The following is an 18512-nucleotide window of genomic DNA, read 5'->3' as shown; positions in this document are numbered from 1 at the left end:
GGGGCAGAGAGATGGTCTCTTGTCTATAGGTAATTGTTAAGGGTTTTTAACGTCCTTCTCTCTAGAAAATAAGCAGGTATGCCATGGGCAACGATAAAATAGAATCTCACTCGAACACATAGTTAACATTTCTGGTTTCTCTTGAGTACTTTGGCATGTTTTCACTCCCCCTGGACCATCACTAAACTTTTCATTCTAAAGGAATACTTCCTTTCAACTTTCTTTGCATAAAAGCAACAGTCCTTATACAATCTAGAAAAAAAAAAGAATGCTAGAAAATATTTTGTTTCATGAAACTAACAAATGTACCAATGAGGCCTTTGAGAAAAGCTGACCACACAGATCTTGTAAACACCCCAGCACATTTTAATTGTAGTCAGAATGCAGAGGCCAATATTAAATTGGTTTCTTAAAAAAAAAAAAAAAAAAAAAATTAACAGCCCAAAGGATACAATGTATTTTAAAATACTCTAAAACACTGTTTTAAATGATACTTTCTAATTCTTTGAATAATCTCTAAATTCTCAAAAGAAAAATTTATCAGCAGTGTCTTTCTTAATATTTGTGATTTAGAAGGAAAAATCCATTATTAAATTAAGATTTTTGAGTATTTATTTTGTTATTCTCAGCTGCACATAATTGTCATTTAAAAAGCACTTTGAGGCACAGTTCAGTCTGTTGGCTTTGAGCCTGCAGAATTTTTTCAAGTCCAGTGAAAAGCTCCAATGCTCTTTGCAGTAATCAAAGCAAAAATTTTTGGGTTTTTTTACACTTTCAGAATGTGTTCATCATAGTTTTTCTAACACTATAAAATGCATTGATTTTATTGCTGCAAACAATAGAGTCTGTATCTGTACAATTATGCTTTCTAATGTTCACACTTCGGTGTATTTCAATGGCTTACTTGCCAAGAACATACATATTCTATGTACATTTAAACAAATTCTTAATCCTGTGCTTCCTTCAAAGGAAGTTGAAATAAATATACCTATGGTAGAAAAATTCAGCTTTTCTAGTATCAAAAAACATATAATTAAAATTTTTGTGTGAGCCGTAAATGTACTCATCACTTGGGCCTAACACAAGTATATCTAGGCAAAAGAGGACAAATGCCTTGTAAGAGAAAGTAATCATATAGGTATAAGAGTAACATGACAGCTATTTTGGAAACAATCCCTGTGAATTTCCTAACTTTTATACTCTCAAATTCACAACCATTTATTGTATGTATTTTCCTCTTTTAAAATAACATTTAAAAATCTACAGTCAGGCATTAACGCTTTCTTTTTGACACTACATTGAGTATGATTACAATAATCAACTCAAATTCTATTAGAATATTAACAATCAGTGTTATACAAGGTCATAAAATACACATGTAATAAATGTAATGATCTCGGGTGTTGTTAATATTAACACTTACACAACTCTGCCCTGTAAAGTATCCCCTATGTAAATCAGATACCTGGAAATTTTTCAACTGATGCTAAATTATTCCATTTGTGTCCTGTTGTGAAACCAGGTGCTTTCTACGTATTGCTGTAAGTTTAAATGTTGATTATATTTATTAGAAACTTTTCTCCCCCCAAAATAAGCACTAAATTATTCCCACAGAAGTGTCTCACCTGGAGTCTGTTTCCAATAATCGCTCCTGGAGGCTAAAACACCTTTCCTGCTCCTTATCCCCGCCCCCCTCCCTCCACCATAAAGAACTTGCTTTTTAACTTTTCTTTTTAAATTCTTGTGATCAAAAATGCGTAATCTACTTTGCTTCTTATTTCCCCCCCCCCAAAGAATCATTTTTGTTCTCCAACTCCGTCGAAATACAAAGGCAAAGTTGAAAACTTTGTACAATATTTGAGTTTTTTAAGTTACGGATAGCTGAGCCAGGAATCACTTCTAATAAAAAAACCCTTGCCAGTCCTACCTGTATTTTATTAAGAGAACTGCCTGATATGTGAAGACTCTTTCATTAAAACCACAGAGATGTCATAAGCACAGCAGCACAAAACTTGTGTCCGTTTGCTTTGGGGGGGGGGGGAGGGTCGTTATTTGCAGCGGCATATACAATTCCAATAATTCTGTCAAATGTTTGCGGATAATTTATGAATCCCTCAATTATGGAAGTACAGTAAGACCACACGCGCACTGTACGCATGAACATGTGTGTACACACAGACACACACACACGCAGGAAGGAATCCACTGCCATATTCCAGGACTGACAATGAAAAAGGAAAAATAAACAAGAATTATGTAACTTGAGGTCTACAGCCTCACTCACAAAAGGGCAACGCTGGGAGGTTAAGCTGTTTGAGTACAAAAACCCCCCCAAACCAGAAAAAAACACAACCAGTTGCTCTAAATGGGAGCTTCCCGCAGGCTTTCGCGCTGAGCGAGGAGCAAGGGAGGCGTAGTTTTCGGGGGGTGGGGCGGGGGGGGGAGCGGGGGACCGGAATCCCCACCTCTCCCTCCACTCCCCCCCAGGGGGTCTTTCCAGGAACGCTCCGGCGGAGCCCCGTAGGAGCTGGTGACAGACCTAGGTGAGCACCGAGGGGAAGAGAAAGCACCGAGCGCGTCCACAAAGCGCCCGGGGCCGCCCCTCTCCCTGAGGCGCGGCAGCTCTCGCGGCTGGCCCAGAAGGAAGGGCTGGACGGAAGCCACGGCGCCGGGAACGGCAGGGGCGGCGGGCGACGGACGGTGGGCGGCTAGGCGCGCTGGCCGAGGCGCGAGCCGGGGAGGCGGCCGGGGAGGCCCCGGGCTGGGAGGCCCGCCGCCCGCGCCGCCGCCCGGAGCCGCGTGCGCGCGCGGCCGCATCAGCTGAGCGCGCGGCGCGTGTCACGTGGTGCGCGTGTCGAAGGTCACGGCGCGCTCACAATGGAGCTCTCGGAGTATGTGCAGAAAGGCTTCCAGATGCTGGCCGATCCTGGCTCCTTCGACTCCAACGCCTTCACGCTTCTCCTCCGGGCGGCTTTCCAGAGCCTGCTGGACGCCCAGGCGGACGAGGCCGTGTTAGGTAAGCCGCTCGGCTCTGAGCTAGATCGGCCTGGGTGGAGGGGCGCTCGGAGAAGAGGAGCGAGACCGAGCGAGAGGGGGAAAACCCCGGGAAGAGGAAGTCTCCGGGCTTTGCCCTTCGCTCCGGACGGAGTGTGGGGATGTGAACCCGGAGCGGACCCTGACCATTGTTCTGTCCCCAGTTGGCACCTGCACACAGCCGGCTACACGTTTCTGGTCTGATTTCTCCTCCCAGTCTCTTTGTTCCTTTGTAAAGCCCGTGTTCGAGTCTTGTTTGTGGCCTAAACATCTAAGGTTTGCAGCCTGGTCTGAGGCAAAGGCTAGTTGACACTTGGACTTCATCAGGGTAGCTCCCTGCAATTCAAGCGTTCAGTGCTAGGCTGGCAAAGGTTTTAAAGGCTCTGTTTCCAAAGAATTACTAGGTCACATAGTGTTGACATTTTCCAATCTAGAGAATACCTTAAGCCCCTGTGATCACTGCAACACCCCAGTTAAGTATGTTTTGCACAGGTCCCACGCCTAGAACTTGAAAAGATGGTGCATAATGTTTTGTTCCGCACCAGTTACCAGGAGACGAGTCTCTTTCAAGTGGTCCGGTCAGTGATTGCGAGTGCCGTGTCTGTATGGATTGAAAGCGTATTTTAAGACATCGCTTTTAGATAATTTTCTTAAATATAAATATCCCAACAATTCAAATTTTGTTTTTTCTGTAGTTTCATGATCTAAACCCTTGTACAAAAAGTATGAAAGTGGAAGTTCTTTAAACGAAAATAGTAACCACCACCTGGGTTAATCTCAAAAAAAAAAAAAAAAAAGGATAGCTGTCAAAAATCGGACAATATTTTGAAAGTTGTATTTTATATTCTGAACCCGTGTCCCGCTCTTGATGTATTAATGTCCTTGGAGCCAGTTATCCTAAAACTAATCCATTTTAGAGGGACAGTTTATTCATTCTTAAGTTTACACCATGTAAAATATTTGTCTTCTTATTTTCCTCTGAATATGCTGCATCCAGCGTTGTACTGACCACTTTTTAGTTATTTTTTTTTTCCTTTGGGGTTGTACAGTTGTAAAAAAAAAACACACACACAGTGAAAAAGTAAGGCAAAATAAAAGAAGGCAATTGAGACCGGTAACAGAATTATTGATGTATGCTCATTATTGTTTTCCATTGACCTTGTTGTTCATCTCATTTACTTATAATTGCCAGTCTTTAGAGTTGAATTCTTTTTGTTATCTTGTTAAAGGGGATTTTTACCCAAATTAAAGTACCCATTTTAGAAACATGACTATAAAGAATTTATTATCACAGCCATCACTAGCAATTAATTTATTTTAGATCACCCAGACTTGAAACATATCGACCCTGTGGTTTTAAAACATTGTCACACAGCAGCTGCAACTTACATACTGGAGGCAGGAAAGCAAAGAGCTGACAAGTCAACTCTAAGGTACAGGATTTATTTAAATATTCATTTGTTTTCAAATAGTAGCTTTAAGACTCCAATTTCACTTTTTAAACTTTGGCTTTTCTCCCCCCCTCTAGCACTTATCTAGAAGACTGTAAATTTGATAGAGAGCGAATAGAACTGTTTTGCACGGAATATCAGGTTACTTATTTAAAGTTTTTTAAATTAATAGTTACTATTTTTCTTCTCTTTGCAAAGATGTGTTTTCTTTCTTTCTTTCCCCCTCCAGAATAATAAGAATTCCCTAGAAATCCTACTGGGAAGGTAGGTACTGTATAAGGTGTCAAGCTGAGCCACTTTTCACTTGCAGGTATGAATGGAGAGTCTGGTGTGAAACAAAACAGGGCAAAAAGACAGGGATCTTGACCAAAAGAAAAGGGGCCAAAGGGCAAGTGAAACAATTGAAGTTAAGCTAATGTTTTTTTAAAGGTAAAGTTTGTTGAGATAATTTTTTCAATGCTCTTTTACTCTTCAGAACTTGAAAATGAGGTTTAACAATTTTTGAATTCAGAGGAGATTGAAATTGTGTATGTGTGAGGTGGGGAGGTAGACACCATTCTTGGTAGAGAGAAATACCCAAAGTCTTTCTGTAGATATTATGTACAAAATTATCATTGTATTTTTTAGTATAGGCAGATCTCTTCCTCATATAACTGATGTTTCTTGGCGTTTGGAATATCAGATAAAGGTAAAGTTGAACAAACTGTTTTCTGGGGGGATTTAAGGAACTTAAAAAAAAAAAAAAAAAGACTGAAGTGTATGTGTTGTGCTCTTTTAGACCAATCAACTTCATAAGATGTACAGACCTGCATATTTGGTGACCTTAAATGTAGAGGTATTTACACTATGCCTTGTCTAAAATTTAAATGTGTAATGAAATTTAAAATGTCCTTGATTTACATAAACAGCGTTTTTTTTTCTTCCATAGAACACTGATTCCCGATCCCACCCAGAGATTAGTTTTAGTTGCAACATGGAACAATTACAGGTACAGTATTAGGATCTGTGAATATGCCTGTTTGTTCATAGATGTTTGAGAATTATGCTTATGGAAAGTTCAAAAGAAAAACTAACCATCTGTCAGGAGACAGTGAAGGTTGGTGAAGGATTTAATGGGAAAGGGCTTCAAAAGCAGTATTTTAAAGTAGGCTTCACTTTTGAAATTAAGACATTACGAACAGAATTGGTTTATATTTGCTGTTCCCTCTGATTAAGATAAATTTCTGAATTGTAGTGTTGAGTGTGAAGTCCTTCTATTGTGATTAGTTTGATCCAAGAAGACAAAGCAAAATTAAGGGCATGTCTTTGAAAATGTCTTCTTTGCTTTCAGAAATTAAACTTTCAGACAATTTTTAAATGGTTTTAAATGACTTTTTATAAAGAGGAAGTATACATAAAGTTCTAAAACTCTTTCATATTGCCAATGTAAGACTGGAAAAATTCAAAACTACGTTGATTACTGGACATGGTAACGAATTTATTTCTTACCACTTAAAACAATGAAGAGCATTACTTGAAATTTTGATGAATTTTGAATTTTTCAAAAGGCATCTCCTGTGGAATTGTTTTAATGCAACCATTAATCAAACTTTAAACTTTCTCAGAAAGTGTGAATACAGCGTAATTTTTGTTAGGTAACTGGAGAAATTTAGTTCTGACCTATCTTGCCTGTTAAGAGGATTCGGTTAGAAATTGTATTTCAAATCAGAGGGGAGAGTGGCCCATTTGAAGATGAGCTATTTCAGAGGGGAACCTTCTTTTGATCGATAGTGGCTTGCCAAAGGTTAAAACCCTCGTGAGTTTTAAACTCGTTTAGAAAGTGCCCCGACTTTTTTTCTTGCATCTTTCTCAAACTTGGATACTTCTGCCTTGTGTTTTATCCTAAAAACGTGGCATTATAAACGTCTTTTAGGACTTGGTGGGGAAACTTAAAGATGCTTCGAAAAGTCTGGAAAGAGCAACTCAGTTGTAACTTGGGAAAGTTAACGATCCGCCCGGGTGTCGAGGAAGACCAGGAACGCCTTGTCGTCTACCGAACCACCGTTTGTGCGAGCTGGATGTCCTTCTCTTAAGTAGAAAAAAAACCGTTGCCTTTTGGATTTATGCCGCTCGTCAATTTTGACACTTTTTTACACGTGTAAAAGAGTTGAGGGAAATTCTGCCTATTTCAGACATCTTTAGCATAAACTGTACATTGATCCCACTCGGTCTTTTTCAAGTCTTACAAAAGGAAGTAGACAGTATTACACTCTGAATAAATAAGTTGTTCCCACAAAAAGAGTGGTGAGAGTTTGTTTGGATTTGAGTTTGTGTTAATTATTACTTTGAAGACATACATACGATTAGCGTTAACTTTTAACGATCGCCTTTTCTCTGGATTAAAGTTAAACACAGTGGGAAAGGATGCGATCTCCGGGGTTTGTGGAAGACCCCGTTTCGGGACTTGGGGAGCGGACGTGGTAGCCCCGCGGCGGGAGCCGGCCGGTCCCGTTACCTGAGCCGGGGCGGGGGCGGGGGCGGGGGGGGCTGGCCCGCAGTCGGACCCTCGCCCGCGGGGCTCCCGAGGCCCGGCCCGGCCCGGCCAGCCCCCGCGCGGAGCCCCTGGCCGGAGCGAGCCGCTGCCCGTGCGCGCGCCCCGCCTCGGCCGCCGGCGGGCGGGGAAGGGGGCCGGCGCGGCCGCGGGAAGACAGGGGCGGGCGCTGTTGTTTCCGCGAGCCCGACTCGGGCGCAGGTTCCGCGCCGCGGCGCCGGAGTCTGGGCCGCAGCCCGTTGGGCTGGCGGGGCCGGGCCGGGGGAGGTGGCCCGGCGCTTTCCTTGGCGGGAGCCAGTGGACGTGTGCGCCGCGGGTGGAGGCGGGCGGCAGAAAGAAAGAAATAACGGGGGGGAGGGGGGGGAAGGGGGTGGGGTGAGCCGAGCTGCGTGCGGGGCCGAAGCGATGCCCGCGCCGGGAGCAGGGTGGCGCGTGTGGCGCTGTGGAGAAATGTCTCCGCAGCCGCGCCAGCGCCGCCGCCGCCGCCGCCGCGCTGAGCGAGGGGGAGGGGGCCGGGTCGCGCCGCTCGGAGGGGAGGGGGCGGCCGCGGGCCCGACTACACCGACACTAATTCCCAGGCCGCCCTTAAGGAATGAGGGGAGCACGTGACCCGGTGGGGGGGCGGCGGGGGGAGGGGGCGGGCGGACTCTGAGCCATTTTGGAGCCGGTGTCAGTTTCCACTCTGCCTTCAGCGGTGCATTTTTTTTTTCCACCCTCCCCTCCCCCCTCCTCATCCTTCCTCCCCTCCCCCCGCCTCTCCGCACGCACACACACGGCGCCCCCCACTCGCCCTCCTCCCCCCACAGCAACTATGAAATAATAATCGTAGTATTAAAGGCAGAGATCGGGGCGAGACAATGGGGATGTTGACGAGGGAGCCCCGATCCGGATTAGAAACACCTCCCAGCCCCGCAGAATAATACTGATCGCGCCCCCTCCGCGCGCTCCCTCCCCCGAGTGCGGAGCGGGAGGAGGCGGCGGCGGCCGAGGAGGAGGAGGAGGAGGAGGAGGAGGAGGCCCAAGAGGAGGAGGCGTTGGAGGCCGAGGAGGAGGAGGAGGAGGAGGAGGAGGAGGAGGAGGCCGCGGAGGAGGAGGAGGCCGAGGCGGAGGAGGAGGAGGAGGAGGCCGGGCTCGGGAGGCAGCATGAGCCGAGCGCGGCGGCCGCGGCTCCTCTCGGCTGCGCTCGTTGCCCATTGACAGCGGCGTCTGCAGCTCGCTTCAAGATGGCCGCTTGGCTCACATTCATTTTCTGCTGAACGACTTTTAACTTTCATTGTCTTTTCCGCCCGCTTCGATCGCCTCTCGCCGGCTGCTTTTTCCGGGTACGTAGGAGGCGAGGCGCCTCCGGGACGGGGCCGGGGGGCGGCGGGGGCCGCGCGGGGCTCGGGCCGGCCGCGGGTGGATGGGGAGCGGCCCCCCCCCCCCCCGCGCCTCTCCCGCGCCGGCCGGGAGGGCGCTGACAGCGTGGGCGCCGAGCCCCGCGCCGCCGCCCGCCGCCCGCCGGCCCCGCGCGCCGCCCGGCCCCGCGCGCCGCCCGCGCCCGCGAGCGCGCGCCCGCCGCCGCCCGCCGACTCCCGCGGCGCCGGGACCGACCCGCAGCCCGCGCCGCGCCGCCGCCGCCGCCGCCGCCGCCGCCGCCGCCGCCAGCCGGGCTCGGCGCCGCTCCAGCCGCCGCCCGCTCCAGCCCCGGACGCGCCGCGCGCGGCCCCACGTTTTAGTTCCTTTCTCCCCCGAGCGCCCCTCTACACCCTCGCGACGCACATGGCCCCCGAGAAGAACACTTCTATTTCCAGCCTCTGCGGCTCTCCCCGCCACGGCGCCCTTTGTTGAGAGGTAGATTTTGATGAAACGGGGACGGGTTCCTGAAATCGGGAGCTGCTCGGGTCAAGTGGCTTCCCTCTTCTCCCGAAGAAAGGGCTTTTGAGGGGTTTAAACATCCAGAGAATGCCCTCATTTTATAGGGACGGGTTGCGTGGGGGGCAGCGACCCCGCCGAGGTGGATGTTAAACTGGAAAGAGCCCGAACAAAAATGTTATTAACTTAAGTTGGAGGGACACTTGTGTGAAATTGGATGGCTTGTAAGATGGCGGTTCCCAGTTGTTTCCAAGGTCTCCTGCATTTGTGTTTAAAATGGTAAAGTTTTCAAGGTGTTATTTGTTGGGAGTCTTAGATAAGTTCTCGAAACACATTACTTGGGACGCGCGCACTGGGAAGTGGGCATTTCAAATTTGGAGCTTTTTTGGGGGTGATGATGGTGACTGGACGTGAGTCTTGCAAGAGGTTTCCTTTCTTCTTTCCGCCCCCCTCCTTCTTTTTCTCTCCCCCCGCCCCCCACCTCGGTGGCTGCAATTTTTCTCTCAGCCTCTCCTATGGGATGCACTTAGAACCGTGACTTAAGTCCACTACGTTTTATAGGTTTTGCTGAATGTCAGCATAGGTCATGTGGTAAAGAGATGCTTTGGAAAAGGAGCACTAAAAAGTTGACTACGTGTGTTTACGCAGCCTTTTGGGTTTGACAGCGATAGAGGATGGTGTTTTCCCCCAGAAATTTACAGTTAATAATTGGAAGTAAACAAGTAGAGAGACTTTGATCATTTCCAATTGCAATAAAAGGATTTAGTGGGCTTAGTGGTCACGGTCCAATATTTAAAAGAGAAGCATGTATTTAACCTCTTCTCTTAAAGTAGGCAAAATTCTGGGCATATTTATCCAAATCCTACTGTAGGTGGGCGGTACCTAGAATGTTGTGAGTGGTTCTGCATATATTTTATGGGAACCTTAACCCCCAAGTTCTGGAAACCCATTATAAGCTACAATAAAGACTTGAAAGTTAAGGATGCAAATCGTTGACAGTATATACTTCATGTGACTATGTTAGGATTTGAATTTTATTTTAAGTAGACTGGTCAGAATCCCTTAGAGATTGGGTTCCTGAGCAGATTTATAAACTTTTAAGTATCTGAGGTCATTCCCATACATTTGCCCCAGAGTGCAAAGGTGTTTGAAATTACTTACCTGTGCAAATTACATGCATAGTAAGTGTCTTTGAAGCCATATAAAAGTCATTGCGTGTGTATGTGTATACACACACGTGCTTTTGTAAGAAAATGGAGTATTTAATTGTACTTGATAAATCCATTAATACTCTACCACCAAGTTCCGGGATGGATGAGTGTTAAGTACCCAGCTCGGCAAAGTTCTTCCTCAGAGTCAAGTTAACCCAAACTTTACCCACACTTCTGGGCTGTGAACCCCAATTGGGGTTTTGGAGTTCATTTGCATTTCTTAGACTGCAATAGTCAAGCTGATTGTGAACATAAGAGCTTGCTTCTGTTTTGCTTCATTTTGACATGGTGTTAGGCCTCCCAACTAAACTGACAGCCCCCACTGAGTATGTTACAAAGGCAAGTTTTAACTATTGAGTATTTTTACTACTGTGTGGTGCATTTTTTGCTTGCCTGCCTGGCAGTTTCTGTATTGGAACCTAGGAGGCTTTCATTTCTAAGGTGCAAGGGATTGTTTGTTTCCTAAACCTATCAAGCATGTCAAACATTTTGGAAGTCATCATTACATTGCCAGTACTCTCAAGTGGTACACAAAGATAAAGAACTGATTTTTATGTAAGTAATGAAGTGATATTTACTGGCATTATAAATGGCGATAGGACTGTGGCCAAACCAGGTGATTGTGACTTACCTGTTAAAAGCCAACCAGCAGATTTCCCTCCACTGAGGTTTAACTGTTCTGTATGTTAGTATTTGTGTTTGGTGCTTTCTGTACAGCAGAGAAATAAAGGCATCTGTTTTTATTGAAGTCCCTTCTCAAACTTCATGTTCGGTGACATTAGTGTGATATGCTATCACAAGGAGACCTAAGTATCACCTTGTTATCTTTCTAGGAAAGGTCCTGTGGTTTCACTAGGAGAGTTTGCTTTAAGAATTAAGGTTTGTCTTTAATCAAGGACAGTGGATTTAAATATTGCTACTCTTTTGGGACAGTGCTCCACCCACAACTCCTCTGCAACCCCAATTAGATTTATTTTAACAACATGTTGACAATATTCTTGTAAACAAGTAATGCAAAGATAACTGAGGAATCACACATGAAGTTTTCTGGTTGAAGTCACTGGTTGCTACTGTGATCACTTTCATAAAAGAGGCTTTGTTTTGTTTTTGCCTTTTTTTTTTTTTTTTTTTTTTTTTTAGTACTCTAAAGCTGTTAGTTTCAGCCATTGAGGTATGTTGATTGGTATTTCCTTCTTCTGCATTAAAATTCCCTAGCAATTAAAACCTCAGATGCATCTTCAAGTTTCACAAGTTCCTAGATTTCTATTCAGAGCAGTTTTGAGAATGTACTCCACACAGGTCTAGAAACGTGGTCCTATTTTAGGTTCTGAAATGAATGAAGTGGGGGTAAGAAATCTATTTTTCAAGAGCACTACACGAAATAATTGACTTTCCTGATTGTCCGCTGGTATATTGTTGCTGACAATTCCCCACCGTGACTTTTCTGTAATATATGGTATCTTTTGGGAATATTATTTCATCGTGTGGGGATTTGTATGGAGGTTAGGCTGAGAAAATGACATTTGTTTTTCTCTCCTATCGTTGCTCCGGGTTGACAAGGTGTTGATTTAGCGTTGGGAATGGGCTGGTCACATGATTCTTTACATATTGTCACTACCGTACCGATTAAAGTAGTTTTTCTTGCCTCCAGCATAGTTCAAATAAAACACACGGCTTTGCCCCCTCCTTGTCTTCTTGTAGTACAGATTTCACTTTATAGCCTTAGCAAAACTTTGTATCGCTAATCTAATCTGCAGGAGAACTTCATATTAGAGAAGAAAGCTTTAAAGAGGTTCAGTTCAATAAACATCTCTGCAATTTGAGCCCTGACGATTTTGGGCTAAGTGCACAGTTGGCAATTCTCAAATGATCCCTTCGTGAAATTTTTGACCTAGTGATTGCTAACAGGAGAGACCGAGTCAAGATCTGAAAGAAGTTCTTCGCACCGAGTCGACTTGGAAAGAGGCCCCCAAGAGTGTCCGAAATGGCCGGGAGTTCGGTTTGCATTTTTCCTCCACCACTCGCGCGCTCCGGGGCCCCCCAGGCTGCCCGCCGGGTTGCCGCGGGCTGGGATCCTGCTCCCCAGCGCCGCGGGCCTCGTGGGGCTGCCCCACCCCCGAGCCGCGCCGCCCGCACCCCACCCCGCCCCCGCGCCAGCCCCGCCCCCGCGCCGCGCCGGCCCCTCCCCCGCGCCCGCCGCCGCCGCCGCCTCCGCCCCGCCGCCCAGCCGCCCCGCACGCCTGCCGAAGCTCCGGGCTCGGCCCGGCTCCGCGCGGAGTTGCAGCGGTGGCCGGATGCCAAGTGTAAGTGTAAGTTGCTATGGAAACCCCGACAGAGGCGAGTTCCGAATCCGGAGCGAGACGGAGCCGCGGGCGCCGCCGGATCCGCCCCTCGCATCCCGGCCCCCGGGCGTCCGCGCGCTCAGGCCCCAGCCCGAGGCCGACTGGAGGTGCTTCTGCGGCCCCAGCACCCAGCTCCGGAAATGCCAGGGATGCAGATAGGGCAGAATTTGTTTTCCCTTTGTATCGCGTGAAAACGTGCCAGGTTCTGGTTGCTGGAACCGCCTAAAACAACAAGAACCCCTGGGAAGCCAGGGCATGCTCACGGATTTTCAGCTGAAGATCCATAAGGAAGTTTTACAATAAATTTGGAGACCTGGAACAAGCCCTGGTGGTTGGTAAATATCTGCGGGGACTGTGTGGCGTCTGCAGCAGCCTTGGGGCTGCTAGGCTAGAGGACAAATGGAAGAAAGAGACCCGAATACTCTCAGCTCCCAGCCCCCACCCCGGACCTTTTCTTCTCCCTCCTGGAATGACCTGAGGGACCAGAAGTTATTTTAGTTGAATCCTCTTTCATCATTTCACTGTAATTGATTTAGGTCTGATTAGTAAATTCCTTCTGTAGAAAACGTTGGGACAGCCCAGCTGTACAGTCTTAAACGAGTTTTATGAACTCCACAGCACTTCAGAGTGTACGGTTACTAGAAGTTGGGAGATAATCTCGTTTCTCTTTCTGTGGATTATAGCCAATATTTCTGTGTCTTGCAGGATCTTTTATCAAGCAGAAATGCATCGAACAACCAGAATCAAGATCACTGAGCTAAATCCCCACCTAATGTGTGTGCTTTGTGGAGGGTACTTCATTGATGCCACAACCATAATAGAATGTCTACATTCCTGTAAGTACAAAGTTTTAGAGCTTTCTTTGTGTCATGTGTATTTCACATTTCTTTCTGATGTTTGGAAACTAACAATTCCCTCAGTCCTTGAGAATGTTGGTACAAAGTGATGGAGTTGTTTTCTACTCTTGGATTTGGTGAATTTTTGTCAATGCGTATTTTAAACATTTTATAAGTACAAGTATGCAGTGGACAAGTGTTCTCAGGATATTGATGAAGTTTATTTAATTGGAAATACCTTTTGGCGTTTAGCATTTTCTTACTACTAGTTTTCCACATTTGACCCTGATTTTAATGCTTAGCATCTAATCTCTAAACTTACAAAACTTCATTTTTCTACGTCTAGTCTGTAAAACATGTATTGTACGTTACTTGGAGACCAGCAAGTATTGTCCTATCTGTGATGTCCAAGTTCACAAAACCAGACCACTACTGAATATAAGGTAAGAAAATGTTTAAAATTAGTCTGTAATTGTTACTGGAATTGCATAATTTAGTGAAGGCTATCCTGTTTTATTTCTTCACACAAAATTTACTCTTGAATCTTCACCTGATGTGTATGCTTTGTGGAGGTTGCTCATTTCTTGCCATTTTAATGATGACTAACTTTAGACAAAGTTGAGAACTGTTCAAGTGGATTTTAAGGTTTTTATTTACACATCTTTAAAAATCTGAATTCGTTCTCCATTTCTGCATTGCTTTATTGACTTTATGACAAGCAGGAATGAGTGTGTTTAAAATGCTTCCTTTCTTTTCTCTTTATTCTCTTTCCTATTAGCTAATTTAATAACTTGAAAGGCACACTTCTCTTGACTCCATGAAATGTGAAGAATTAATGAATATAAAAGTATTTTTCTATTGATTGAAGAGTACTACTACATAAAGAAATTTTATTCTCATAATTGTTATCTTACTGATGGAGACTCTCACAATCAAGTAAAATACTATAGGAGAAAGAAAACGAAGAATGTATAGTAACTGATATGAGCATCTAAGGTTTTTGCCATTATAATTAAGAATTTACTTTTCTAATTCTTTTTCAGGTCAGATAAAACTCTCCAAGATATTGTATACAAATTAGTTCCAGGGCTTTTCAAAAGTGAGTAACTTGGTTACAAATGAGTTTTTACAAAGTATTTATCTGTTTTATCTACTATAACAAATGTTTAAGACTTTCTTTTTCCTCCTCTAGATGAAATGAAAAGAAGAAGGGATTTTTATGCAGCTCATCCTTCAGCTGATGGTAAAATCTTTAGAAGGGAAAAGACACTTTATTTGGAGGGAGAACTTACTATTCAGTAATTTATTAAGATTGAGTTTAAAGTACCACTTCCGTCTTCCTACGTAATATTTTAATTACATATTTAATTTTCTAAAATTGAGTTTCAAAATGTCTTCATAGCTGCCAATGGCTCTAACGAAGATAGAGGAGAAGTTGCAGATGAAGATAAAAGAATTATAACTGATGATGAGATAATAAGCTTATCCATTGAATTCTTCGACCAGAACAGGTAAATTTTGTAGGAAATGGGTTTTATGCTAATCCTCTCATGGGTACATTGTTCCACTAATAAAGTTATGTTTCTTAGATTGGATCGGAAAGTAAACAAAGACAAGGAGAAACCTAAGGAGGAGGTATGTTTCATGTCACAAAAACCTATACAAGAAACAGCATTTGGCCTCTAGATTTTATGAGGGTGTATGCTGTGCTTTAGAATATTCTAGGGCCAGATGATGCTGTCAGATGGGAGAAAATGATCATATTTGATGTTTAAGAGTGATTTATATCTGACAGTAACTAGATAGAATTTATTTTGTATGTAGTTACTATTCTTACAAAATGCCTCAAAGAATTAATGCTTAATGCTTTGTTTTATTTACAGTTTTCTTACTATGTCAGCAATCTGTTTATTTAGTATCAATAATAGTAAACTCAAAGTGTAGTTGAAAATATAGTCAGTCTCAGCTTTGGTATTCATACCTTTTCTCATATTGAGGCAATCTAATTAAAACTTTTTTCTTAGCTGAAAAGAATTTTAAGAAACAACTTTTCTAACTGTATTCTTAGGTGAATGATAAGAGATATTTACGTTGCCCAGCAGCAATGACTGTGATGCACCTAAGAAAGTTTCTCAGAAGTAAAATGGACATACCTAATACTTTCCAGGTATCTGCCTTATAGTCTTGGTGCATTTAATGTGGATTTTTTTAAATACAGGACTTAATTGGAACTACCTCCTAAAGTGTTTAGTCTGAATTTTGTTTTATGCTATGAATATAAATTCCTTCATAATTTCAGGAAATATTTCTCCTCTTTTCCTTTTAAAGTTGCAAGGGGGGAGTCTTTCTTTGTCCGAGTGTTCGGAGAGAATGTCTTTTGAAGCATTTTTGGATTGTATTTAGATGACAAAGAAAATCTGGATTTACCTTTGTTCTTTATGGTACTTAATAATTGAAGTATCATTTTTCAATAGATCGATGTCATGTATGAAGAGGAACCTTTAAAGGATTACTATACACTAATGGATATTGCCTACATTTACACCTGGAGAAGGGTAAGTAGCATATCTAATACTTGAAGATTATTGTGGTAAACCGTATTTAAAGAGGACTGATTTTTTTTTTTCCCTTTTAACTTTGTAGAATGGTCCGCTTCCTTTGAAATACAGAGTTCGACCTACTTGTAAAAGAATGAAGATCAGTCACCAGAGAGATGGACTGACAAATGCTGGAGAACTGGAAAGTGACTCTGGGAGTGACAAGGCCAACAGCCCAGCAGGAGGTATCCCCTCCACCTCTTCTTGTTTGCCTAGTCCCAGCACTCCAGTTCAGTCTCCTCACCCTCAGTTTCCTCACATTTCCAGTACTATGAACGGAACCAGCAGCAGCCCCAGCGGTAACCACCAATCTTCCTTTGCCAATAGACCTCGAAAATCGTCAGTAAATGGGTCGTCAGCAACTTCTTCTGGTTGATACCTGAGACTGTTAAGGAAAAAAAATTTTAAGTCCCTGATTTATATAGATATCTTCATGCCATTACAGCTTTAGAGATGCTAATACATGTGACTATCGTCCAATTTGCTTTCTTTTGTAGTGACATTAAATTTGGCTATAAAAGATGGACTAGATGTGGTATTCATATGGACGTTAATCGAAAAGAAAGATTGTTCCTATAAATTGGTTTCTGAGAGGGCAGGCAAGATGTTTTCCTGTGTGTTAGGAAAGATGGGAAATGGTTTCTGTAACCATTGTTCGGATTTGAAAATACTCTGCAGTGGATATAAACATTGGGCCATAGTTTGTTAATCTCAACTAACGCCTACATTACATTCTCCTTGATTGTTCTTGTTATTATGCTGTTTTGTGAACCTGTAGAAAACAAGTGCTTTTTATCTTGAAATTCAACAAATGGAAAGAATATGCATAGAATAATGCATTCTATGTAGCCATGTCACTGTGAATAACGACTTCTTGCATATTTAGCCATTTTGATTCCTGTTTGATTTTTACTTCTCTGTTGCTACACAAAACCGATCAAAGGAAAGTAAACTTCAGTTTTACAATCTGTATGCCTAAAAGCGGGTACTACCGTTTATTTTACTGACTTGTTTAAATGATTCGCTTTTGTAAGAATCAGATGGCATTATGCTTGTTGTACAATGCCATATTGGTATATGACATAACAGGAAACAGTATTGTATGATATATTTATAAATACTATAAAGAAAATATTGTGTTTCATGCATTCAGAAATGGTTGTTAAAATTCTCCCAACTGGTTCGACCTTTGCAGATACCCTCTGTTTGAGCCTTATCAGCATAGAATATTTTTAATGTGGATCTCTCATTCTAAATTCTATTTCATTGGAAGCAATTGGCAAATTATAATACTGATTTTCTCTAGTAATACATATTTACTTTTTAAATTGTTGCAGTAAAGAAAAACTTTTAACTAAGGAATTTGGAAATAGTGTCTTCATTTCCTATTGCTTTTGATGGAATGAATGTGTTTTTAAAATGCGTATCCATCACTATAATTCTAAAACAAATTTTTAAGTAAACCAGGAAATTGCTGGAAGAAGGCATTTTATCTGAAATTATTTTAATATGTTGGATAGCAGGAATTTCAAAGTGAAGAGTTGCATTTACAGCTATGAACAATGACATGTCCTCTCTCTATTGTCTTGAAATAGAAGCAATTTATTTTTAGCTTCTACAGGTATTAATTTTTAAACAGAGTGAACATGTTGAATTTAAAATATGGATAATCCCAACAGTTTTCAGTTTGTGTTTTGCTTTGGTCGAACTTGGTGTGTGTTCATCACCCATCAGTTATTTGTGAGGGTGTTTATTCTATATGAATATCGTTTCATGTTTGTATGGGAAAATTGTAGCTAAACATTTCATTGTCCCCAGTCTGCAAAAGAAGCACAATTCTATTGCTTTGTCTTGCTTATAGTCATTAAATCATTACTTTTACATATATTGCTGTTATTTCTGCTTTCTTTAAAGATACAGTAAATGAAGTTTTATGAAACCACGAAATACATATATTTTTATTTTGACCTAAATTTGTACAGTCCCATTGTAAGTGTTGTTTCTAATTATAGATGTAAAATTAAATTTCATTTGTAATGGGGAAATTCCAATAAAAAGGATATTCATTTAGAAAATAGCTAAGACTTTAATAAAATTTGATATGAAAAGCACAATGTGCAGAAGTTTTGGAAACCCTATTGTGGATTACAACAGGTAAAACTAAAGAGAATCAATTGCTGTCTTAAATAGTGATGTTGCTAAAGAAGTACATGCTTTGTTGTATAATAGCTTGAAAGCCCAGTTGAAAGATGTATCTGTTTATTTACTCTACAATCTTTGAAGTAAAAGTTACCCATGTTTGCCAATTTTGGTGAATTTAACTCATTTTTCTAGGCTTCTCAAGTTTTTCATGATGTTATCTAAGAAAGCAAAGTTAGTTAATGGAAGTTTCAAATGATATTTTTACTTGGATGATCATGTATATAAAGAATGAAAAAATATTTTTCAAAGACTAAAAAAACTTCAAATGCTAGTGGACCTGTCGCTTGACTTACACAAAATCAAGTTGTGAACTCAACACAGAACCCAAAGACTTTACATCTCAACCTTTTTATGATGGACTTATTTTTGGAATTCCTTATTAAAATATCAGATATTGCATTTATGGCTTCCTTAACACTGTTTTACCATTCTTGAAAACATGCATTTATTTTGCTT

At 42.7% G+C, this 18512-nt stretch overlaps 2 protein-coding genes across 7 annotated transcripts; both read left to right on the top strand.

Moving 5' to 3' along the window:
* Positions 1-2821: 2821 nt before the first annotated feature.
* Positions 2822-6762, top strand: COMMD3 (COMM domain containing 3). Of its 2 annotated transcripts, XM_058681727.1 has the most exons (8): positions 2825-3016; positions 4355-4466; positions 4562-4625; positions 4714-4748; positions 5112-5172; positions 5263-5319; positions 5413-5472; positions 6397-6762. In XM_058681727.1, the coding sequence occupies exons 1-8, from the start codon at positions 2878-2880 to the stop codon at positions 6454-6456; spliced, it is 588 nt and encodes a 195-aa protein (XP_058537710.1). In that variant the 5' UTR covers positions 2825-2877; the 3' UTR covers positions 6457-6762. The 2 variants fall into 2 exon arrangements, with proteins under 2 accessions (XP_058537711.1, XP_058537710.1); XM_058681728.1 differs by lacking the exon at positions 4562-4625 and having other exon boundaries at positions 2822-3016; positions 4683-4748.
* A 1436-nt stretch (positions 6763-8198) lies between these two features.
* Positions 8199-18160, top strand: BMI1 (BMI1 proto-oncogene, polycomb ring finger). Of its 5 annotated transcripts, none has more exons than XM_058681722.1 (10): positions 8199-8336; positions 13127-13257; positions 13604-13700; positions 14301-14356; positions 14450-14500; positions 14660-14768; positions 14847-14892; positions 15326-15424; positions 15732-15812; positions 15901-18160. In XM_058681722.1, exons 2-10 carry the CDS (start codon positions 13146-13148, stop codon positions 16228-16230), a joined length of 981 nt encoding a protein of 326 aa, XP_058537705.1. In that variant the 5' UTR covers positions 8199-8336; positions 13127-13145; the 3' UTR covers positions 16231-18160. The 5 variants fall into 5 exon arrangements, with proteins under 5 accessions (XP_058537705.1, XP_058537706.1, XP_058537709.1 ...); XM_058681723.1 differs by lacking the exon at positions 8199-8336 and adding an exon at positions 8662-8847; XM_058681726.1 differs by lacking the exon at positions 8199-8336 and adding an exon at positions 12279-12388.
* The last annotated feature ends 352 nt before the right edge of the window (positions 18161-18512 follow it).

The sequence above is a fragment of the Neofelis nebulosa genome, chromosome 8 (genome assembly GCF_028018385.1).
Source record: "Neofelis nebulosa isolate mNeoNeb1 chromosome 8, mNeoNeb1.pri, whole genome shotgun sequence".
Classification (NCBI taxonomy): Eukaryota; Metazoa; Chordata; class Mammalia; order Carnivora; family Felidae; genus Neofelis; species Neofelis nebulosa.
This window is presented reverse-complemented; position numbering and strand designations above follow the sequence as displayed.

Coding starts and splice junctions, on each gene's coding strand:
- COMMD3 (XM_058681727.1), top strand. CDS start 2,878: ATGGAGCTCTCGGAGTATGTGCAGAAAGGCTTCCAGATGCTGGCCGAT. Junction 3,017..4,354: donor GGCGGACGAGGCCGTGTTAG/GTAAGCCGCTCG, acceptor AATTTATTTTAG/ATCACCCAGACTTGAAACAT. Junction 5,473..6,396: donor GCAACATGGAACAATTACAG/GTACAGTATTAG, acceptor AACGTCTTTTAG/GACTTGGTGGGGAAACTTAA.
- BMI1 (XM_058681722.1), top strand. CDS start 13,146: ATGCATCGAACAACCAGAATCAAGATCACTGAGCTAAATCCCCACCTA. Junction 13,701..14,300: donor AGACCACTACTGAATATAAG/GTAAGAAAATGT, acceptor ATTCTTTTTCAG/GTCAGATAAAACTCTCCAAG. Junction 14,501..14,659: donor AGCTCATCCTTCAGCTGATG/GTAAAATCTTTA, acceptor ATGTCTTCATAG/CTGCCAATGGCTCTAACGAA.